The sequence below is a fragment of the Stegostoma tigrinum genome, chromosome 26 (genome assembly GCF_030684315.1).
Source record: "Stegostoma tigrinum isolate sSteTig4 chromosome 26, sSteTig4.hap1, whole genome shotgun sequence".
Taxonomy (NCBI): Eukaryota; Metazoa; Chordata; class Chondrichthyes; order Orectolobiformes; family Stegostomatidae; genus Stegostoma; species Stegostoma tigrinum.
The window spans coordinates 36,503,995-36,529,504 of record NC_081379.1 but is presented as its reverse complement, the minus strand read 5'-3'; the positions used below and the strand labels follow the sequence as shown (position 1 = coordinate 36,529,504).

Sequence of the window (25,510 nt, the reverse complement as noted above, 5' to 3'; positions counted from 1 at the left end):
CCACCCCTGTCTGCTTTCCGGAGAGACCACTCTCTCCATGACTCCCTTGTTCGCTCCACACTGCCCTCCAACCCCACCACACCCGGCACCTTCCCCTGCAACCGCAGGAAATGCTACACTTGTCCCCACACCTCCTCCCTCACCCCCATCCCAGGCCCCAAGATGACATTCCACATTAAGCAGAGGTTCACCTGCACATCTGCCAATGTGGTATACTGCAACCACTGTACCCGGTGCGGCTTTCTCTACATTGGGGAAACCAAGCGGAGGCTTGGGGACCGCTTTGCAGAACACCTCCGCTCAGTTCGCAACAAACAGCTGCACCTCCCAGTCGCAAACCATTTCCACTCCCCCTCCCATTCTCTTGATGACATGTCCATCATGGGCCTCCTGCACTGCCACAATGATGCCACCCGAAGGCTGCAGGAACAGCAACTCATATTCCGCCTGGGAACCCTGCAGCCCAATGGTATCAATGTGGACTTCACCAGTTTCAAAATCTCCCCTTCCCCCACTGCATCCCTAAACCAGCCCAGTTCATCCCCTCCCCCCACTGCACCACACAACCAGCCCAGCTCTTCCCCCCCACCCACTGCATCCCAAAACCAGTCCAACCTGTCTCTGCCTCCCTAACCGGTTCTTCCTCTCACCCATCCCTTCCTCCCACCCCAAGCCGCACCCCCAGCTACCTACTAACCTCATCCCACCTCCTTGACCTGTCCGTCTTCCCTGGACTGACCTATCCCCTCCCTACCTCCCCACCCACACTTTCTCCACCTATCTTCTTTACTCTCCATCTTCGGTCCGCCTCCCCCTCTCTCCCTATTTATTCCAGTTCCCTCCCCCCATCCCCCTCTCTGATGAAGGGTCTAGGCCCGAAACGTCAGCTTTTGTGCTCCTGAGGTGCTGCTTGGCCTGCTGTGTTCATCCAGCCTCACATTTTATTATCTTGGAATCTCCAGCATCTGCAGTTCCCATTATCTCTTGTATAAGTCAGCCTTATTTGTGTACCAAAATGCAACACCTCGCATTTATCCAGATTCTATTTATTTCAGAATCCTCTCCCCATCCCCCTTTTCCGATGAAGGGTCTAGGCCCGAAACATCAGCTTTTGTGCTCCCGAGATGCTGCTTGGCCTGCTGTGTTCATCCAGCTCCACACTTTGTTTTCTTGGACTCTATCTGGCATTTTTCACCCATTGACCCATTTAATCAAGATTCCTTTGTAATCTTAGAAAACCTTCTTCACTGTCTTCTACACCACCAATTTTGGTGTCATCCACAAACTTAATGAACACGCCTTCTATATTCTTCAAAATTGTTTAAATAAATGACAAGCAAACTAGGGCCCAGTACTGATCCCTGCTGAAAACCATGCTCTGTTCTTGTAGAGGTAAGATACACTTTTGAATATATTGGTAAGGAAACCTTTTGGGGAATGTCAGATGCCTCTTGGGAGAAATAAAATACCATTTTAAATTGTTAAGAGTCGACATAAAGGTGTGTAAATTCATTTGAACTGTCAAGCTGTTGGGGACTACTAAAAGAAGCCATCAAAAGGAACTGTCAAATGTGTCAATGGAAACTGTGGAAAGGTGCTGCTCAAAGAGATAATCAAGAGTTGTCAAAGGTAGCTGTTAAAACATTTAAAACCCATATCCTTTGAATATTTGAAAGAATAATTAATAAAAAGCAGCCTTTGTCATTTCACTCCATATGTTGATGTAAGCCAAGCGTTTAACATTATTAAGTTAATTGACTTGATGATTGACTTCACAATCTTCCATTATCACAGTGGGTGCCTCTCAATTCACAATTTGATTGATAGCTAAAGTAGTTATGCACTCTTTAAGTGGGCCCATAAATTCTAATGCTTATATTTATAAGGGAATAAATTAAGTTAAATATGATGAATGTGTTTTTACCGATTTAAAAATAATCAATTCTCCAAATAGATACTTGAGAACTTCTAAAAAAAACTCATCTCAGCATGTGTCTTGGTCTTGCCCATGGTGGACACTAGGTGAGTTGACATTGTAGGTGTAAGGCCAAAGGGTGATGTGTGGATGAATAGTGAGAGATGGCTTACTGTTTACACACAGGCCAAAAAGGGCCATTGGAGTGGGTACATTGGCATTGGAAGCTATACGATTTTTAAGGGCCATGCGGCAGTAACCGAGGGCATAGGTTGTCATTTAGACTGTTAATGCGTATAGGGGCAGAGGCAGGTATGGACATAGGGGATATAAAAGGAGACAGGTGGGCGGCAGGATGATGTGAAATATGAGGGGCTGAAAGGCTGAGAGGATTGGAGCACATGAAGAGGCATGGATTGACAGTATTGAGACACAGTGAGTGTGTGATAGGTTGGAGAAGCGAAGGCTATTATATGCTTTATTGCTTTTTTTGAGGTTAGGCACAGCATTGGAGGAGCAAGACAGACCTTCCACCCAGCCTGCCTTTGTACCTGACAGACTCTGCACTCATTCTAGGGTCATCTGGCCTGCCTTCCATCAAGCCCAGTGATTCAGAATGAAAATCTCAACTTTCTCCAGGTTGGGTTTGTGAGTTGTCCCAACTCTGCGTTCTTCTTGAGTGAAAACTCACGTATGAGTTTCTAAACCTGGGAAAACACACTGAATGGAATTTTAAAAAGCACTCACAAGGCCATGGAAGAAATGTTTTAATTCTTGTGGTTTACTGGTTTGATTTGTGGTTTGCCTTCACTCGTTATTCAACGAAAACCAATCATCATGGACACAAATATTTTCTTTCACAGGGAGTCATTGATTATTTATCAAGTTGCTAGGACTGATTGTGAACTCCAGAAATTGATCCAATAGTCTTGGCTGAAGCTCTGTCAAATGTACAGTCTTTTGAATGAGACAGTAAACTGAGGTCCTCTCGAATAAACATAAAAGCTTTCCTGACATTGTCAGAAAAAGAATTAAAGATTCTCCTGCCATATTGGCCAACTTACATCCCAAAATCAATGTGACCAAAAAAGAAATATTTGTAGAACTAATTTCAGCACAGCTAACCCATTTTCAACTATTTTTAGCCCCCCCATTATTATCGATCTAGGTTCTTCCCTGGTTTACTATCTACACTTTAATACATCACCTTGTTCTCTGGGTAACATCTGTCTTAGGCTTGCTGCAGTGCTCTAGGAAAGCTCAGTGCAAGGTGGAAGAACAGCATCTCATTTTCCTCATGGTGACCCTGCAGCCTTCTAGTGTCAATATCAAGTTCAATAACTTTAGGACTCGAGCTCTCCCATGTCCTTACCCCAAATCCCACAAAACTGGCCTTGTTATCAGTGATAATGGGAACTGCAGATGCTGGAGAATCCAAGATAATAAAATGTGAGGCTGGATGCACACAGCATCTTCATCAGAGAGGGATGAAGGGTCTAGGCCCAAAACGTCAGCTTTTGTGCTCCTGAGATGCTGCTGGGCCTGCTGTGTTCATCCAGCCTCACATTTTATTATCTTGGCCTTGTTATCACATAGTCTGCTATTACACACAACCCATTGTTAGCCACTAATAGTCCCCATTAACAGCAATTCTCTCTCCTAGCCAGATTGTTATCCGCTCCTTTGCCTGTCCAACTGCTCTTCTCTCACTTTGAGCTCTACCTCCTCGTATAATTTACTCCTTGCTCCCTCCTCCCACACCATCATCTACAAATATAAACTGGCAATTTTATATCTACCACGAGTTTTGAGGAAGGGTCACCGGACCCTAAATGTAAACTCTGATTTCTCTCCACAGATGCTGCCAGATCTGCTGAGCTGTTCCAGCAACTTCTAATTTTGTTTCTGATTTACAGCAACCACAGCTCTTTTGGTTTTTATTTACTGTCTACATTCCCTTTGTCTGCCATCTGTTCCTTTCTATCTCTCTCTCTCTCTTTCTCTTTCTGTCTCTCTCTCTCTCTTTGGGCTCCATCTCCACCTATCTGTTCACTCCTTTTCCTTAGCCCCTGTTGTCAGCATAAATACTTCCTTTTCTTCGAGATGCTTTTAGTCCTGAAGAAGGGTGACTGGATTTGAAATGTTAACTTTGCCTTCTACCCACGGATGGTGCTAAATCTGCTGAGTTTCTCCAACAATTTCTGTTTATGTTGGTTGCAAAGCTTATGTTGTGCACAAAATGGCTAACTCCTTTACCGAGCTGGCAGGAATCATGCTTCAAGAACAACACGATCATACTGTCTGTCCCTGCACCATATAAACCTTTGCATTGTCCAACCTTAACACACATCAATGTCAAAATAGACTTCACCTTTGTCTATTGCAAAAGAATTCAATTCTTTCTCATGACTTGTTAAACAAAATTACACTAGCTTGCTATTGTGATCATAACACAATTACGTTGAAAAAAAAAATTCACTGAATAGAAGATATAATGCAAGGTGCTTTATGTGCCAGGTATGGGATTATAGTGAAAAAGATTAAATTGTCAGTAAATCAGTGGTGTGCAGACTCACTATAGTAGCTGTTCATGGAATTGAACACTGCAGCCTATATTTCACATTGACAATGTGACCTCAGACTGGTGTGTAAACAACAGAATCATAGAATTCATGCAGCATGGAAGCAGGCCATTTTGTCCATCGAATCCACACCATCCCTCCGAATCCCTGTAATCTTGCATTTTCCATGGCTAATCCATATCGCCTACGCATCCCTAGACACTGTGGACAATTTAGCCTGGCCAAAACAACTAGCCTGCACATTTTTGGGCTATGGTTGGGGGAATCTGAAATCCTCACAGGCACAGGGGGAACGTGCAAACTCCACATAGACAGTCATTCAAGGATGGAATCAATCCTGGGTCCCTGGTGTTCTGGCTCAGTGGTTAGCACTGATGTCTCATTGTGCTGCCCTCCACAGCCCCATTGAACAATCATGTGATAGATAGTTGCCAATGAACTGCCGTGATATATTGTTTACCTTCTTCGATGTCTTTTCTGGTCCTTTCGTTTCCTTTTGGGACTTATGGAACTAAAGGAAAGAACAGCTTATTATATTTCTTTTTCAGTGGTTGAAAATATCAAAAACAGCATATATTAATTTGGACTAATAAAGCTCCCTACCTGTGCCGTCTTTTCTTTGTGGAGGCTGGTCCTGACCTGAAGATGAGAAAAACTTGGTTTGAGATGTGAGAGAAAGCAGAAACCTTGCATTGGAACTTACTTAATTTTTGTTACTTCTCTCTTGAGATGCATTTAAATAAGAAATTAAAACTAATCATTAATAATGTAAATGAAGGGGAACTTTACTCAGTAGATCGGATGCCAAGATTTCCTTTGATTTAAAATTAATTAAAAGAAGAGCTTTAATAAAGATGATAGTTTTGAAGGATGTTAAAACAGGACATAATTTTGCTATCCTGTCAAAGGAAAATCAAGCAGTTCTGGCATATTCCAATGGACGTTAACCTTTAATTAGTTTTTCCTCATTTTCAGTTGGTTTATATTCATGGGTGCTTATTTTCATACAGGCAGAAGGTGTGTAATATTAACATCAGACATTTGTATTTGAGAATCCTAAAGAAACAATGTGTTTGCCATTCTCAAAGATTAGATCTCAGTGATAATTCAAGAACTATTTCCTTTCATATACTTCGTAATTTCTCAGAATAATGTTTCATAGCTTTTCACAGCTTATGTTTTCACAGTTGATGGTCCCTTCATTTGAATTTCTAACTGCTACTTTATTCATTTCAAGATTGTTTAACCTCTTTGGAAGACACTTTAAAGCAAATCACATAAATATGAAAATTTGCTTGCTTCCTGATGTTACTTCTATGGGTTCATTAAACAGTTCGCATCTAAGTTGGCAACTTAAAAAGCTGTATTTTCATTGGAGTTTTACCTGTTGCAATTCCTTCAGTATCTATATATACCTTAAAATGTTCCCTTGAATTTCAAAGTACTTGCAGCTCCTAAATACTCAACATTAGCCACAAACAGATAAGAGAATCACAAAAGGTCTTTCATAAATGTGTTACCAGCACAAGGATATTTCAAAATGGCACCTTCTGTTTTGTCTGTATTGAATAATCTTGTGTGGTAAAGTGCAATGTATAAAGTGCTGTAATGCAAATTCAACTGTTCCTTTTTATGATTCTCCCTCAGTCCATCCACCAGGCATTCTGCGGAAACCCCTCGGATATAGGTTTTCTAACAAATGGTTTCCAGTGGAGGCGGGTGATTATTACTTGCTTAGTCCCAAATGATGAATTGTCCAAGGAGTTCAAAGACTGTTGGGGGGGGGGGGGGGTGGGCTGGGGAAATTAGGCAAAAAAAAGTTAGTACCCTTCTTGCTTGTGGGTGGTTATCACTGAGAAATGTAGAATTTGGACCAGACTGAGCAAGATAATTTTGTGCTCACAGCTTACACCCCCTGTAACATCTTTCTCAAACAACAAATGATTATTAGTAGAAAAATATCTTGCAACCAGCTCATTCTTTTTTAAAATTAATGCCACACAACTGTTCAGATTCTTTACCTGTTTCTTTTGTGTTTCTTGGAGCTTTTCTTCTTCTTCTTTCTTGCTGGAGATGGACTGTAGGAAGGGGACCTGGAAAACCAGCAGGATTACCATTAACATGAGGAATATCTGTTTCAGACATGATCAGGCATTGTTCAAAAAAGGATGCAACTATGCACTTTGCACTCCTGTCTGCTGCGCATAATCAAATTTCAATAAAAATGTTAATTTCTCTGAGACGAGTGTGAGGGTGAAAGCAAATCAAGCCCACTCTAGAATAAGACATTATTACATTGCATTCTACTAAATTTCAATGAGAGATTAATTGATGTGACTGAGGAAAACATAATATGTGCTGACACACTTTTTCATCCTGACATACTTGAAGCCTTCACTTGGCTTTAACAGCATGATTTGAGACCTATGGCCTGTATTTGAAAGTAACACTGCAACTTTGCACTGATGAGAATAGATTGGAGGTTAGGAAGGATACTTCAGGCAAACAATGTAAGACCTCTCTGGTAAATGTTAAGTGACCTGAAGGAGAGCATTATCCCAATGATTCAGGTGAAAGCTTGGAGTACGATGTCCGTCTAAATTAATAATTACTTTTTGTTTTGCAGAAATAGGTCCTTGGTTTTATGCACTTATAATCCAAATGCTGTCCTTTCTTTCATAAAGATCCAGGGCCAGGTTTTGCGGTGAGGGGAAGACTGTAGATTTCTAAAAGTGGTAGATAGGACCCAGATTTGGAAGTTCTTCCAACGTTTTTGACAAAACCAGTTTTTTTTCCTAAGAGGTGTGATTCACAGAGGAGTGAAGGGAGGAGGCTGCTGCTGGAGCAGTCTGCCTGAGCATTCACCAACCCCTGAGGGATCTGCTTCTGGAGCTGGGTATTTGACTCAATCATGCCCCCTTCAGTCCCCGGCTGATAATGAAGTCTAAAGTGCTCTATGAACTGTGGCAGGTCCACCTCCTGATTTGGCCTATCCATTTTTTCATTATGCCATGCTTATAAACTTGCAGTCTTTGCTCGACTTTAACAGCATGATTTAGGAACTGTATCCAGTATTTGAAAGTACCATTGAAGCTTCGCACTGATGAGAATGAGTCCTGCTGGATTGGAGATGAGGAAGGAATCTTCAGGCAAAGAATGTGATACCTTTCTTGGAAATGTCAAATTACCCGAAGGAAAGCTTTATCGCTCTGAAACAGTGGGCTAATTGAAAGTTTGGAGGTACATTGTGGGAGTCTGATCACTAATGCAGTATCTTTTATTGTAACTCATTCCCTTTCATGGTCTCCTAACCATGGAGAACTTTCATCCATCTGTCTTCCCATCCTATTACAATCTGCTGATTCTGAAAAGTCACGCTGGGTGTCATGTCATCACGGAGTCATGTTCTTCAATCTTTTGAAACTTGCACTTTACTCATGCACCTTTGTTTCTCAAACTGAAGAAATGGAAGATGGCTAAAATCCATTACATCTGTTCATTTCTTTTTCTATACATTCCTGACACCTAAAGGCACCTTCATTTCTGGACCACCCTCCTTCCAAACCATCTGCTGCTGGAAACAGAAATGTCAAACATTTATTGCACACTCCTTGGGGAATGGGATATCAGTTGTATGAATGGGAATGAAGAGCTATTGTCTCCTCAACCTTTCCACCTGCACAATGTCCTGGGTGACTTATTAAGTTTTCAAGGAAAAGTCTTGACTAAATAAAATTTTATTAACAGTAATATTAATAATTGTTAATAGTCTTGCATGGAATGGTCCTGTCACGACCAGTGGCAAATGTGCCCTTTAAACATTCACACAGTGAGACTGTGTTGGAAAATAAATTCTTGCAATAGGAATGGGAATAGTACAATTTACGTAAAAGGACTTTACAGCTTCTAATAAAACATAATCAGATGGAACACAAATAGTTAGGCCCATCAATGCTAGCTCAGTCCCTGGAAAGACAATCTATTCACCCATCTCCAAGCTAACCTATCATCTGGGATAGGCAAACTGAATGACAGTCAATAAAGAATAAACTCTCCCCAGGTGATCAAGCTACATTCCAGGAGTTTTGATTCTCTGTGTTGCATGAGCAACACATTTTAAGCATATTAACAACCTGATGCCAAAACCTCCACACTTAACAAGATAAGGGAGCAATTTACCTCTAGATTTAGTAGGTACTAAAATAACCCCAAGGTGGCCAAGATGACGTCTTAAGCTGAAAGAGCAAAGTCCATGTTTGGCATTTGACTCCTTCATAAAGGAGTTCCAATGGGAATGGGCACCTGGAGAATTGGAGGGATGGATTTTCACTTAATTTGATGGTTATTACTCATAATGAGGCTGCACAACATTTAGGAGCTAACAGTTAACCTAACACCACCTTCTAACAGCGATAACTGATTTGAAGGAAATAAGCTGTCGTTGGTGACAGGTCCTATCCCCACCTCATCACTATCACCTCTCTTGCATCTGCTCCCACTCCACTGCCATTGTGGCTCTTGGGCTTCATAATGTTGCCTGTGCTCACCCACGCAGCTTTCATTTCCAGGTGTTATCATCAGCAAATTTCAATGTTTTTCCATTGTTATCTTTTTCAGTTCTGAGGGGGGTCATTGGACCTGAAAGGTTAACTCTGATTACTTTCCACAGATGCTACCAGACCTGCTGAGCTTTTCCAAAGTATTCCAGTACTCTGTTCTGCAGCCTTTTTGCAACACGGCTATATTCCCTTTAATACTGCATGGCTTAATTCTGATAAGTTGAGCAAGTGCCACGTTATCAAAAATGTTCAAAAAATCCACAGAGTTTAACACATGCTACATTCCTTTTATCATTATACTTTTAATTAAAAGGAGGAGGAGAGGTGACCTAATTGAGGTATACAAGATAATGAGAGGCATAGATAGAGTTGATAGCCAGAGACTATTTCCCAGGGCAGAAAAGGCTAACACGAGGGGTCATAGTTTTAAGCTGGTTGGAGGAAAGTATTGAGGGGATGTCAGAGGCGGGTTCTTTACACAGAGAGTTGTGAGAGCATGGAATGCATTGCCAGCAGCGGTTGTGGAAGCAAGGTCATTGGGGACATTTAAGAGACTGCTGGACATGCATATGGTCACAGAAATTTGAGGGTGCATACATGAGGATCAATGGTCGGCACAACATTGTGGGCTGAAGGGCCTGTTCTGTGCTGTACTGTTCTATGTTCTATGTTCTATACAATGGCATACACTCTTAACCTTTACTGTAATAGCTTCTGGTAGAAAGGGGCTTATTGCTGAAGAGATAAACACACACCGTCTTCGCTTGCGCACTGATTTCTTCTTCTTTTTCTTCTTTTTGGTTGGAGGTGGTGGAGAATGAGCTGAATCACAGGATCTTCTGAAATAAAAACAAAATATCAGCAAGAATTAATTTGGCAGGTTTACTGATATTGATGCCTGACTCTAAAGAGAAGCACAGGCCCAAAGAGGGGCATCAACATGGAATATGGTACAACTATGCTGCTGTTTACAGGACAGTCAGTAATGTCTTCGAAGGGCCTGCAGGGAGGAGGGAATGGGAATCTCAGCACATACAATGGCCCAGGAAGCAGTATTAAATTCCTTGAGGAACTTAATAAAGAACCTGTTCAGAATAGAACAGGACTTTCAATCTTTCTCCGGGGCAAAGCTGAACAGTTTGATTGATTTTAGTGCACAATTGTTGGTGTCGCAGAAAGCAACTTTGTTTTTGACCTGTATTTTTAATAAAGTCCATGGCCACATTGCCCTGGCTTTATCCTCCTGATCTTGTTACCTGCCGTCCTCAGAAGGCCAGCACTAGTTCCCACCCTGGCTGCCATCTGCCTTTGCAGCTGCCACTTGATAGGCAGCACCTCCTGGAGGCATTTGGCTTCTTAGATTGGCCATTGAACTCAACTTCTACTGAATCACCTCATTTACATTTAAAAATGGCAGCATGAGAGCTCCATAGTTCGGGCATGGGATCGGGACCCATTCTGCAGGATGCCACCTTCCTGACCCTGCTTTGGAAATCTGGCTTATGGTGTCTGGACAATGAAGAAGCATATGCTTTACCCATTTGTACACCATGAGAATAATGTCAGAATTAGATACAGACCCTGGCTCCAAAAGTCAAATCCCTTGGCAATAAAGTATTAGCAATTGAACAAAAACAGAAATTTCCAGAAAAGATCAGAAGGTCTGGCAGCATCCATGAAGAAAAATCACAGTTACCATTTCAGGTTCAGTGAACCTTCCTCGGAACTGATTGTGGCAAGGAAAATGTCAGGTTATATGCAGAAGATAGGATGGGGGAGAGGGTGAGCAGTAAATTATAAGTGGGGATAGAGCCCAAAGAGAGAGAACAGTTGGACAGACAAAGGACTGGACAACGATCCGGCTAGGAGGGTGAATAGCTATTAATGGGAACTGTTATTGACTAACTATAAGTGGTGTCTAATGGCAGACCATGTGATATCAAGGCCTGGTGTGTGGGGTAGGTGGTTAGCACATGGGAAAGTTAAGGTCCTAAAATTATTATACTCGATACTGAGTTCGGAGGGCGGCAGGGTCCCCAGGCAGATAATGAGGTGTTATTCTTCGAACTAGCACTGAGCTTTGCTGGAACACAATAGGCAATAGGTGCTGGAGTTGGCCTTTCGGCCCTTCAAGCAAGCACCACCATTCATTTGATCATGGCTGATCATCCACAATCAGTATCCTGTTCCTGCCTTATCCCCATAACCCTTGATTCCACTATCTTTAAGAGCTCTATCTATCGCTTTCTTGAAAGTATCCAGAGAGTTGGCCTCCACTGCCTTCTGGGGCAGAGCATTCCATATATCCACCACTCTCTGGGTGAAGAAGTTTTTCCTCAACTCTGTTCTTAATGGCCTACCCCTTATTTTTAAACTGAGTCCTCTGGTCTGGACTCACCCGTCAGCGGAAACATGCTTCCTGCCTCCAGAGAGTCCAATCCCTTAATAATCTTATACGCCTCAATCAGATCCCCTCTCATCCTTCTAAACTCAAGTGTATACAACCCTAGTCGCTCCAATCTTTCAACATATGATAGTCCTGCCATTCCGGGAATTGACCTCGTGATCCTATGCTGCACTCCCTCAATAGCAAGAATGTCTTTCCTCAAATTTGGAGACTAAAACTGCACACAATACTCCAGGTGCGGTCTCACCAGGGCCGTATACAGCTGCAGAAGGACCTCTTTGCTCCTATACTCAATTCTTCTTATAAGCATGCTATTAGCTTTCTTCACTGCCTGCTGTACCTGCATGCTTGTTTTCATTGACTGATGTACAAGAACACCTAGATCTCGTTGTACTTCCCCTTTACCTAACTTGACTCCATTGAGATAGTAATCTGCCTTGCTGTTCTTGCCACCAAAGTGTATAACCGCACATTTATCCACATTAAACTGCATCTGCCATGTATCCGTCCACTCACCTAGCCTGTCCAAGTCACCCTGTATTCTCATAACATCCTGCTCACATTTCACACTGCCACCCAACTTTGTGTCATCAGCAAACTTGCTAATATTACTTTTAATGCCTTTGTCTATATCATTAATATATATCGTAAACAGCTGCGGTCCCAGCACCGAACCTTGTGGTACCCCACTGGTCACTGCCTGCCATTCCGAAAGGGACCCATTTATCACTACTCTTTGCTTTCTGTCAGCCAGCCAATTTTCAATCCAACTCAGTATTTTGCCCCCAATACCATGTGCCCTAATTTTGTTCACCAATCTCCTACGCTGGACTTTATCAAAGGCTTTCTGAAAGTCCAGGTACACTACATCCACTGGTTCTCCCTTATCCATCTTCATACATACATCCTCAAAAAATTCCAGAAGATCAGTAGCAAACCTGAGACAGAGATGATAGCCAAGGAACAGGGTGGTGCGTTGAGGTGGCAGGCAAATGGAAGGTCACAGTCTTATTTGCCACAATCTAATTTACGGCATTTTCTGCTCACAATATGGTCTCCTCTACATTGGCAAAACAAAATATAGACCGGGTGACCGCTGTGCAGAACATCTACGTTCTGCTCGCAGTAAAGACCCTGAGCTTCCAGTTTCCTGCCACTTTAACACACCACCCTGTTCCCTGGCCAGCATCTCTGTTGCAGGTTTGCTGCTGTTTTCCAGCGAAGCTCGATGCCAGCTAAAAGAACAACACCTCACTCTCTGCTTGGGGACCCTGCAGTCACCTGGATTCAATAGAGTTCAATAATTTCAGAGCCTAAACTCTCCCATATACTAGCCCGCTACCACACACACCAGGCCTTGTTATCACACAACAAAAACAAAGCTGCTGGAAAAGCTCAGCAGGTCTGGCAGCATCAGTGAAGGAAAAAACAAGAGTTAATATTTCAGGTCCGGTGACCTTTCCTCAGTTCTAGAAGTCCACTTGTAAATGATAATAAAAATGGAAAGAACTGGGGCTACTGTAAATCAGGAAGACGCAGCAAATGATAATTAGGGATAGAGCCCAAAGAGAGATACCAGTTGGACAGATAAAGGAATGGATAATAATCTGTCTAGGAGGGTGAATAGCCATCCTATCTTCTGCATATAAACCAACATTTTCCCAGATTCCATCAGTTCTGAAGAAAGGTCTTCGGACCTGAAACATTAACTCTGTTTTTTTTCCTTCACAGATGCTGCCAGACCGGCTGAGCTTTTCCAGCAGCTTTGTTTTTATTCCTTATTTACAGCATCCGCAGTTTTTTCAGCTATTACTTGTTATCACGTAGCCTGCCATTACATACTACCTATTGTGAGTCACTAATAGTCCCCATTAACAGCTATTCACCCTCCTAGCCAGATCATCATCCACTCATTTATCAGTCCAATTGTTCTTCTCTCTCTTTGGGCTCTATTGCTACCTATCATTTACTCCTTACCCCTTTCCCCCATCTTATCTTCTGCATATAAGCCAACATTTTCCCAGCTTCCATCAGTTCTGAGGAAGGCTCACCTGACCTGAAATGTTAACTCTGATTTCTCTTCACAGATGCGGCCAGACCTGCTGAGCTTTTCCACAAACTTCTGTCTTTGTTCCGGATTTACAGCATCCACATTTTTTTTTCTGTTTTTATTACCAGTTGCAAGTGGACTTCTAGAATGTGAGAAAATCTTATCCAACGCAAATCAGCATTTTTTTTTAATATTCTGCCTTGATTTTATTTTGTGCAAGAAAATGAGTGGAGTTATGAAGTCAGCTGGTGATCTAGATTGAACATCCAAGAGGAAATAAATCCTGCATTCTTAGAAATCTTCATAGATGCATCCATTTGGAATCAGCTGCATGAGGGGAGGTCTTTAATTTACATAAAAATCTGTGAATATGCCTTGCATGAGATTCCTCCATGACACAGACAGCTTCATTGTGTGTGGCAGAAGCAGACAGGGTTTCAGGCATACACTCTTGAATGGAAAAGGCCAAGTGCCCAAATTGTAATCAACTGCTTCATATCCCATTATCAGCTCAATCGTAGAATTTTAGCACTCCTGACATGCAGCGGCAGAGTCACTCTCTCTAGCCCAGAAGGCTCTGGGTTCAACTCTCACCTATGCTCAAGAGGTATACTATAGCATATCCGAGCAAACTGCTTAAAATATCCACAGCTATCACATCTTTTTAAATCTAAAATGACTGATTGTCACTAATAATGCCAACTAATGATTTGGGTTATAAGTAGAAGTACTGTGGGAAAAAAAATGTGGATTTAGTAAGTTAATAAGACGTCGTTTTCCCTTAACAAATCCATGCTGTCTGGGATAGACAAATCCATGCTGTCTGGAATAAACAGCATGGATTTGTTGAGACAAAATGATGTCTTATTAACTTGATGGAGTTTTTTGGAGAGGCAACAGCGGGTTGTTGAGAGGAAATCTGTTGATGTGGTGAATGTGGACTTCCAATAATTATCCAATACAGTCCTACACAGCAGACTTGTGAGGGAAATGATGGGTCATAGAATAAAAAGGTCAGTAGCAATAGAGGTACACAATTTACTTAATGATAGGAAACAGAGTAATGTTTAAGGTATTTTTTGAGCTGGAGGAAGGTGGGTAGATAATTCTCTAGGAGCTGGCATTGGGATCATTGCTTTTGCTGATATATGCTAGTAATCTATTACTTGATACACAGCAGAACATTTCAAAGTCTGAAGATGACACAAGGCTTGGGAGAATTGTAAACTGTGAAAAGAACAGTGTAGAACTTTAAAAAGACATCATCTTATTGGTGGATGGGGCAGGTAAGTGGAAAATGGGGTTCAATACAGAGAAATATGGTGTGATACTGTTTGGTATGAAGAACATGGAGAATGTATACTATAAGGGTTACTCTTCCAAAGGGTGTTCAGGAGCAGAGACATCTGGGTGCATGTATGTATAAGTCATTAAAGGTGAAAGAAAAGATAGAGCTGTTAATATAGCACACAACGTTCTGTGCTTCATTACTGCTGAATAGATACATAGTAGAAACATTACGCTGAACCTTATTGGGCACTGGTTAGAACTCATCTGAAGTATTGTACAGTTCTGAGTGCCACACTTCAACAGGAACATAAATGCCTTTGGGAGTATTCAGAAAAGGTTTATGGGAGTAGAGGGATGAAACACTTCAATTATGAGGACAGGATGGGACTGTTTCATTTAGAGAGCAGAAGGCCAACAGGAGACCAGTTAGAACTTTTCAAAATCATGAGGGGCCTGGACAGAGGAGTTAGGGAGAATCTATTCCCATTCTTAAATGGATTTAAAATATTTTGCAAAAGAAACAAATGTGAGGCGAGAGGAGAAAACAAAATTTCATAGTGTGAGTGCCTGTATTTGGAATGCAATGCCAGTGCATCTGGTCGGGGCAGGTTTAATCGAAGCATTAAAGATGGCATTGGATGATTGTTTAAATGAAAAAAACAACAATGTGCATCATTATGGAGTAAATACTGGTGCTAAGTCAAAATGATCAGAGAGTGTTACAGGTAGATAGGCTGAATGGCCTTCTTCTGAACCAAAACAATATTGCGATTCTATGTGTGGGGCTGGATGAACACAGCAGGCCCAGCAGCATCTCAGGAGCACAAAAGCTGACGTTTCGTGCCTAGACCCTTCATCAGAGAGGGGGACGGGGAGAGGGAACTGGAATAAATAGGGAGAGAGGGGGAGGCAGACCGAAGATGGAGAGAAAAAGTGACTAGAAAGGTTGATGAGGGTCGAGCTGTGGATGTGGTGTATATGGACTTCAGTAAGGCATTTGATAAGGTTCCCCATGGAAGGCTCATTCAGAAGGTCAGGAGGAATGGGATACAGGGGAACTTAGCTGCTTGGATACAGAATTGGCTGGCCAACAGAAGACAGCGAGTGGTAGTAGAAGGAAAATATTCTGCCTGGAAGTCAGTGGTGAGTGGGGTTCCACAGGGCTCTGTCCTTGGGCCTCTACTGTTTGTAATTTTTATTAATGACTTGGACGAGGGAATTGAAGGATGGGTCAGCAAGTTTGCAGACGACACAAAGGTCGGAGGTGTCGTTGACAGTGTAGAGGGCTGTTGTAGGCTGCAGCGGGACATTGACAGGATGCAGAGATGGGCTGAGAGGTGGCAGATGGAGTTCAACCTGGATAAATGCGAGGTGATGCATTTTGGAAGGTCGAATTTGAAAGCTGAGTACAGGATTAAGGATAGGATTCTTGGCAGTGTGGAGGAACAGAGGGATCTTGGTGTGCAGATACATAGATCCCTTAAAATGGCCACCCAAGTGGACAGGGTTGTTAAGAAAGCATATGGTGTTTTGGCTTTCATTAACAGGGGGATTGAGTTTAAGAGTCGTGAGATCTTGTTGCAGCTCTATAAAACTTTGGTTAGACCGCACTTGGAATACTGCGTCCAGTTCTGGGCGCCCTATTATAGGAAAGATGTGGATGCTTTGGAGAGGGTTCAGAGGAGGTTTACCAGGATGCTGCCTGGACTGGAGGGCTTATCTTATGAAGAGAGGTTGACTGAGCTTGGTCTCTTTTCATTGGAGAAAAGGAGGAGGAGAGGTGACCTAATTGAGGTATACAAGATAATGAGAGGCATGGATAGAGTTGATAGCCAGAGACTATTTCCCAGGGCAGAAATGGCTAGCACGAGGGGTCATAGTTTTAAGCTGGTTGGTGGAAAGTATAGAGGGGATGTCAGAGGCAGGTTCTTTACGCAGAGAGTTGTGAGAGCATGGAATGCGTTGCCAGCAGCAGTTGTGGAAGCAAGGTCATTGGGGTCATTTAAGAGACTGCTGGACATGCATATGGTCACAGAAATTTGAGGGTGCATACATGAGGATCAATGGTCGGCACAACATTGTGGGCTGAAGGGCCTGTTCTGTGCTGTACTGATCTATGTTCTATGTTCTATGTTCTAAAAGAAGATAGGTAGAGAGGAGAGTATGGGTGGGGAGGTAGGGAGGGGATAGGTCAGTCTAGGGAAGACGGACAGGTCAAGGAGGTGGGATGAGGTTAGTAGGTAGGAAATGGAGGTGCGGGTTGAGGTGAGAGGAGGGGATAGGTGAGAGGAAGAACAGGTTAGGGAGGTGGGGACAAGCTGGGCTGGTTTAGGAATGCAGTGGGGGGAGGGGACGAACTGAGCTGGTTTTGGGATGCGGTGGGGGAAGGGGAGATTTTGAAGCTGGTGAAGTCCACATTGATATCATTGGGCTGCAGGGTTCCCAAGCGGAATATGAGTTGCTGTTCCTGCAACCTTCGGGTGGCATCATTGTGGCACTGCAGGAGGCCCATGATGGACGTGTCATCGAAAGAATGGGCGGGGGAGTGGAAATGATTCGTGACTGGGAGGTGCAGTTGTTCATTACGAACCGAGCGGAGGTGTTCTGCAAAGCAGTCCCAAGCCTCCGCTTGGTTTCCCCAATGTAGAGGAAGCCACACCGGGTACAGTGGATACAATATACCACATTGGCAGATGTGCAAGTGAACATCTGCTTAATATGGAAGCTCATTTTTGGGCCTGGGAGGTCACATATGGTGGAGTGATTAAAATCAGGAAGATGCAAAAAGCTAGAATTGAAGGAATGCAAAGATTGGAGCAAACTGTCAAGCTGGAGGAGCTTACTGATATAAGAGGGTTTACGCTGTGAAGGGGGTGAGGGAGGAGCTGTGGGGTCAAGAGTAGCACTTCCTGCGGTTGCAGGGGAAGGTGCCGGGTGTGGTGGGGTTGGAGGGGAGTGTTCCTCTACATTGGGGAAACCAAGCAGAGGTTTGGGGACCGCTTTGCAGAACACCTCGGCTCGGTTCGCGATAAACAACTGCACCTCCCAGTCGTGAACCATTTTAACTCCCCCTCCCATTCCTTAGATGACATGTCCATCATGGGCCTCCTGCAGTGCCACAATGATGGCCCCCGCTCAGCATTCTGTCATGTTACAGACTGACTTGGGGCCATAACAACTAAACTCTGTGTTAAATAATCTGGATCGGATCCTGTCACACATAATCCCATGTGTGTTCTCCTATTGCTGTTGGCGTTACTCTGCACTGCAAACCAGCCACCTGACCCCTACCTTTCTATAATAGAGTATAAGTAAAAGACTTTGTTGGAGCACCCAAGAATCCGGCAATAGTCACCCTTAGTTAAAGCAGGGACAAAAATGCGACACTATAAGAGCGAAGACAGGGCCATTTACAAGAGTAGGATAGAATGCCAAGTTCTAAACCCAGGTAATGTATGGTGTGTTAAGGATTGTACCAGTGATGGCTGATCAGACCTCTCCCTGTCTCTCTACCTGCTGTATCTTCTTTATGAGCTTCTTAAAATTACCTTTGTTCATCTGTGCACTAATATTTTGTTATACAAATTAGTGCCAATTTTTTTTAATATAATGGACCATTGAAGATCATTGGGGGATTTTACTACATTAAGGAAAGTATATAAAATGAAAGCTGCATCAATCGTAAAAGGGATTCTTTCACATTTGGCGCCATCTGACTAAAGTGTAAATTCTTCTATCTTTTAGCAATAGGAGAACACACATGGGATTATGTGTGACAGGATCCGATCCAGATTATTTAACACAGAGTTTAGTTGTCATGGCCCCAAGTCAGTCTGTAACATGACAGAATGCTGAGCGGGGCAAGTATACTCCTGATTATAAAGCACATGGGATCTGAACTGGGGGAAACAGGTCACATTGAATTGAAAAGTAATACTGTAGATTTGCAATGCTCACTCTTTTTCAGTGCATACATCTCACTGTTAACATATTTCTGGTGCTAACATTTCCTGCAATAAGGATATCAGATTGGTACAGGTGCTTGACAGGTTTTTTTAAAATTGGCGATTAATTGAATCATATCCTTAAATTGAGATATGTCAAATATTTTGATTGACAATAATTGTTCAAATTTTTCAGCCATGAATAATTTTTCTGCTGCTAATAATTCAATTTTCAGAAATTAAATGAGTTTGTTAGCTTACATCAATAACAGTTGATTTGTGATCTGTTTATAAAACATTCTTTACAAGAGAACAAATAGCATCTGCATTGTAACAAAGAAGGAGTTATGCAATCAGCTAACAGTGTAAACTGCTCATGTCCCTGTGGACTATCGTTAGCCACAGCAAAGTGCAGTATGCTATTATAATAATTTCATCCTGTAAACTTAAATTTGCCAATAAACAGAATGCTCGGTTTCAGGGCCCATCTAGTGTGTCAGATCATGAGACGATATGGTCTGCTCCATTCAAATCGGCAAAATGATTTGCAAATTCACAGTTGTGCCCCGACAATAAGCTTACAATCATTTCAATGTTATTAGATCAGAAAATAGCTACACCCACAGGCATAGCAATTCATCTGAAATGTCCTTTTAGCCAATAATGGAATGATAAACCAATAAACTTTCTTGGGATACTTTGCATCGACAGCAAAGGAATATCTGCCACAATAAGGCGACAAGCAGGTGAAGTAATGATCAATGTAAATTATTTTAAACAGATATTACTGTTAGCAGCTGAATTGTGTCTGACAGAAAATGAAACTTGCTAGTAGAACCAAATGATGTTAAATAATTCTATTTAGGTATATTTGTTACTATATATAGTCACTGTATGTACAATAGTAACTTCTAAACTTATATCACAACAGGCACTCAGAAAATCTCCTTCCGAACTAATGAGAAAGCCCAGCATACAAACAAAGCATTTTTTTGAAGCCTTGCCTTAGCCAATCAGTATTGTTGTGGTTCTGTGATTTCATGACAATAAGCCTTGCTTGATAGTGGGGAACTGAGCAATTGCTGAGGATAGTTATGAACAAGGATTACTCAGAAGTATGGTTCCAGAGGAGGTTCTCATCTAGTTTAAATTCGTATCGACAATAGTTGAGCGTGCAAGGTAAGGTACTATAACCGAGCAAATAAGTCAAAAATCCTGAATTGTGATCACAAGGTAGTGACACAACCCATTAAACATAATCATGAACTATTTTTATGCTCATTCATCCAGCCAATATATGAAACTATTAAAGAAGCAGTCTTGATCACCTTGATAAAACTTGATCAAAGAAATAGGAACATTTAGAATCTAGCCACATCGCATGAGAATGGCTGCTCCAGGATCCATTGCTTTGCATCCCTTGCTCCAACTGTCCATTTTAGTTGGTTGGGCAGATGCAGCATCTGCACTGTGCACATTGATTTTCAGGGGATCGTAAAACCTAAATAAAAACCGAAAGAACTGCGAATGCTGTAAATCCGAAACAAAAACAGAAATTGCTGGAAAAGTTCAGCAGGTCTGGCAGCAACTGTGGAGAGAGGTCAGAATTAACATTGCAATCAGAGGAATGTCTAGCTACCTACAGTTCTGACAAAGTGTCACTTGACGCGAAACATTCATTCCAGTGACGCTGCCAGACCTGCTGAGCGTTTCCAGCAATTTCTGTTTAGGGAATCTTAAAATCTAATTAGTCTCTGCCTTCAGTATCATTTACCAAGAGCCGACAATATTGGCAACTTTGTTTTGGAGAGAAAGAGAGAGAGAGAGTGAGAGAGAGGTACAAGCTGCTGTCATCGCTGCCTCTGGAGACGTTAGCTAGAGGCTGCAGAAAGATAAAGAGAAAGAGGGGTACCAGCTGATGTCATCGCTAACATGAGGTACAGAATGCAAAGGGGCTGACATGAAGAAAGAAACAGCTTGTGAACTAAAAATGACCTGCACCCAGCTGCTAGTTTGAGCCGACGTAAACTGGTTTGAATTAGCTCAAGTTCTGCAAAAAGGAAGAAAGATGAGGTAATGCAAAAGCCTTATTTGGACAAGAAATAATGAGGTAATGCAACCTAAGTCTCTGGACCAGGGCCAATAAGGCAAAGGCATACGATTGGTGAATTAGCCTGAGCCAATGGGCAGAAGACAGCACAACTTGAGAGAGTTAAGAGGAAAAAATAAAAAGCCAACCCTCAGGGGCATGCAGTAAGCAAAAACTCTGGAGACCAACCATCGCAGAAGCAGACCCTATGTCAAGGACGTGGTGACAACATCAAGTGCAGTGCTCGGCCAGCGTCAGCCCTCAGCAGCAACAGCAGCAGCAGCTATCCTGATTGATTATTAGCTTTTATATTCTGTGACTACTTGCAGAATTTCAGAAGATCCTAGTGGGTGTATAAATAGGTTCTAGTTCAGTTTGTGGGAAAATCTATAAGATTTAATTTTTGTAAAACATATAAACAACACATACCTTGTTTAGTACATTCATAAAATAATTTGTGACATTACAAGAATTGATTGCTCCGCTCTCTGTATAAACTGATAATCAAAGCTGATGTTCTCCAGGCCCCCAACAACAGTTTAAGTGAGTGAAAACTAACACTTAACATGTAAAAAGTTTATCTGTGACAAACCTATTATATAATATAAAAGCAATTACAACGTATTGTGCAAAGTTAGGTTCTTAAGTTGGGAATACGACATACTAAGTTTTGATTTCCAGCAGGTTTGACCACGCTATTAATTTTTCTTTAAAATAAAGGTTTAATTTGGTATTTGTCCTTCTAGACAACACTAGCACTCCCCAGTTCTGCATTCCCATTCTGGGTATGATATTGTGATAGTCCTGTATTTCCTTTTGTTTTACAGTTTGAAAATGTAACTAGGAATGGTGAGAAACATTTGAAAATATTTCTAACAGTGACATTTCAGTGAAACAGTCCTCCCTAAACTTGTTCCAATGTCTTAGGAGGTAATTTTACCACATGTTATGGTGGCAAACTCCATGGAACAGAAAGGTTACAAGCTTGATCCCCATGGAAAGTTTCTTTGTAAATAGTTAATTCACTTGATATCTCAATAAACCCAATCAACCCAAGTCATGGTCCCTGTGCTTTGATTTTGTACCTATTATGATCGCACACTGTCAATCTAACCACAATCACGGCCATTATCACTGAGAAAGCTTTTAAAATACCACATTGAAGACACAGTATTATGCTTTGTAGTTGTTACGTGTACCAATTTCAAAAAATTGGAAACAGGTTTTCTAAGGGAGAGATAATAGGAACTGCAGATGCTGGAAAATCCGAGATAACACGGTGTAGAGCTGGATGAACACAGCGGGCCGAGGAGCAGCAAGGCTGACATTTTGGGCCTAGACCCTTCATCAGAAATGCATTTCTGATGAAGGGTCTAGGCCCAAAATGTCGGCCTTTCTGCTCCTGTGATGCTGCTTGGCCTGCTGTGCTCATCCAGCTCTTCACCTTGTTATCTCAATTTTATAAGGGAGATGTTTTTGACAGGAATTCCCCTTTAATTTGATTGTATAATCATATATAGAAGTTTGGATTGCTTAACCTATTCTGCGTAAAAGGAAACATGCGCTTCCTGAATTCCAAACCTCGGTTTAATTGAAGAAGGCTAAAAAAAGGTACAATTTGTTGAATGGATGGAAGAAGAACTCAAGTCCAGATTCTGAACAGACAATTCTTGATGTGGAGCCTTTGTCTAACATTTCCTTAAATAAACTACTGAAAGGTTTGTTTGAATTCTTCAGAATTTTCAATATTACTGTCAGATTTACAAGTTCTTCCTTGTTTCTATAAGTGTTATGTGACTACATTTGCCTTCTATCTCATGAATTTACTTTATTTGCATCTGACATTATTCCAAATAAAGGGCAGCAGTATTTGGGGCTGGAGCCTGCTGCAGTGAAACTGAAGTACCTTCTGCAGCTTACAACATGTAAAACAAGACAAAGCAAATATATTTTGTTCTGGGTGATATTATTAGCTTTGCTTCTTGGATCTATAATAATGCCAGAATGAAATCATTTCTGGATTTTGACACTGTATTAACCTTATAGGGCACATTTCCAGCAAATGTTGTATTAATGTAGTAATTATTAGTGAACGCTGGAGCTTATTTTGAGCTCTGAGATGAAAAATAAGGCAAGGAAATATAGACATTGTTGAGACCCAGATGAGAAGGGGGAATCAGCTTATTCCTTTTCAATCCTCACGGCTGGAGCTTGTTACAATGACGCTGAAGCAGCTTTGATTCAACACTGGCAGTGAATGCACATAGCACCCAGGGTGTGAATGGGATTGGCACACCTCAAAGTCCACTTGGCCCATGATCACAAGAAGAGCTCACTTTCTTTCAGCCATTATGACTTCTTCAATCTCCACCATTCCAGGCTACTTCAGATCTTCACCCCAATCCCCTAAAGTGTGGGGATTGGGCCAAGAGGAAAAGACAGAAAGGATGGCTATTAGCCCTTCTACTAGATTCCTAACAAACGCTTAGAGATGATACAGCTGATGCCATCCATTCACCAGGCCAACCATTCAGCAGGTGTTCAGTCTGCTGAAGATGTGATTCTAATACCTGGACAAGTTTAGTGCTGGCCTGCAGTACTCTCTCAAAAACCAAGGGCCTCATTCACTGTAGTGGTGTGCTAGGCTGCCCATACCATGTCTATCCAGAGTGGTGTGAGCCTTGAGGACAGTGAAGTTCTGAGAGAAGACGGTTCATTTTGATAGGAGCAGAAGCAGAAGGATAGCTGGGCAGGAGGAATTATTGGTGGAGGAGATGATGCTGAAAAGAGAGGAGAACCCTTTGCTGCAAGATGAGGTGACCTTCTTTTGCTACTCTCCAGTGAGGGCTCCCCGCTCTCCCTCACATCCTCCAGCACTCGACCATGGCCAGCACTGATGAAACTGAAGAAAAACCTTCCCCAGGACATGCTCCCCTGTGACATCTCATTGTGCTCTGACCTAGTGGAAGATTTTGACACAGTCATAAATCTCTCCCTCAGGATAACACACAGGTTACTGTAAATGGGCATGAAGCTTCGATCCATACCAACTAAAGTATCTCTGCATGAAAATCTGAACTTGAATTTCTTTCCTCACTGGCGATGGGATTCTAACTTGAAGACAGGCTGACTCATGTTTCCCACCTCCACAGGGAAGGCCCAGCCCTCTGGATCAAACATAGCATATTGAGGAACGTGGCGAGGACAATATGTAGAGGACAACAGGCTGTGAAAGGTTCATTTCTGAAGAAGCGTCCAGGCCCGAAACATCAGCTTTCCTGCTCCTCTGATGCTGCTTGGTCTGCTGTGTTCATCCAGCCCTATACCTTGTTATCACAGATTCTCCAGCATCGGCAGTTCCTACTATCTCTCAGGCTATGAAAGGTGTTACCCATTCCCACTTGGACAAGTAGCTGCAACATATCACTGAAGACAGAATTCTGCATAAACCTGTTTCAGGAAAATTTTTTTCTTCAATCAGGTGTTTATTATTTTTCCCTTTGCTTTCTATGGTATCCATGTACAATTCCGGGTCATTACAGCAGGAAGTGTGCTCTACAACCTGCCATTAGGAAGTGCAGTGGAGAGACTCACGATCTGATTTCTATTCAACCAGCCACACTGTGGTGGAATGCCTGAGATCATTTGTTAGCCTCATGAAAATGAACTCAAATTCAACAACTCCATGAAACATAGCATCAAAACTCCAATACATTTAGTTAGCTCTTTTAAAATTTACAAGCTTAAGAATGTTCTTTCAGTTTTTCTGCAAAATTTATGAGGATTGCCCTTCACTTTAAAATAGACAGCTACGTAGAATGGCAGGATCACTTGAATGTCCCCTTGGATCTTATTTCCAATTTGTGACATCATCCACTGGAATAGTTCAACCAAGCTATTCTTGGTGTTACAAGTTAAAGTGTAAACTCAAGATTGTGCACTTGATGCCAAAATTTGAAGTGTTTCCTCCTGCATTGTAACAGGGAAGGCATATAATTAAACAGCCAAATTAATGATTTTGAGAATTGTGTGATATATACCATGATTGTTAGTTACTGTTCTGATCCTGCATGTCACTGTTTCACATAAGTCTTTGCTTTGAAGAAGATAAACCTAAAATAATGGATATACACATTAATGGATATAGGAACAGATGTAGACCCTCGATTCTGTCAATTCAATAAGATTATGGCTGATCTGATTACTCCACTATCTGACATATTCCCGGTAACCTCAACCTCCTTGTTTATCAAGAATTCTTCTCTTTATGCTTAAAAGTATTCAAGGGCTCTGATTCCACTGCCTTTTAAGGAAGAGAGTTCCAAAGACTCTTGATCCCCTGTGTGAAAAGATGTTTTCCTCAAAATCACAGTATCATACAGCATGGAAACAGAACCATCAGCTCAACTAGTCCACACCAAATATGTTCCTAGTGTTACCTGCCTGAAATTGGTCCATATCCCTCCAAACCATTCCCAATCATAAACTTATCCAAACCTCTTTTGAACATTGCAACTGCACCTGCATTTTCTGGCAGTTCATGCCACCCATGAACTGCTGTCTGTGTGAAAATGTTGCCCCTCATGTCCTTTATAAATTTTTCTCCTGTCACCTTAAAAATAAGCTGCTCAGTTTTCACCTCACCCACCCTAGGGAGAAGACCCTTGTCATTTC

At 42.0% G+C, this 25,510-nt stretch overlaps 1 protein-coding gene across 3 annotated transcripts in view; it reads right to left on the bottom strand.

Annotated features, from left to right (window-relative positions):
* srrm4 (serine/arginine repetitive matrix 4) overlaps nt 1–25,510 on the bottom strand; it is a 767,477-nt gene that overhangs the window by 54,950 nt on the left and 687,017 nt on the right. For all 3 annotated transcript variants that reach the window (XM_048556264.2, XM_059655098.1, XM_048556263.2), the window contains 4 exons: nt 9,812–9,895; nt 6,519–6,590; nt 5,101–5,136; nt 4,958–5,008 (listed from right to left, as the gene is read on the bottom strand). In XM_048556264.2, the coding sequence (XP_048412221.1) occupies nt 4,958–5,008; nt 5,101–5,136; nt 6,519–6,590; nt 9,812–9,895 (243 nt within the window). The remainder of the gene's footprint in view (nt 1–4,957; nt 5,009–5,100; nt 5,137–6,518; nt 6,591–9,811; nt 9,896–25,510) is intronic.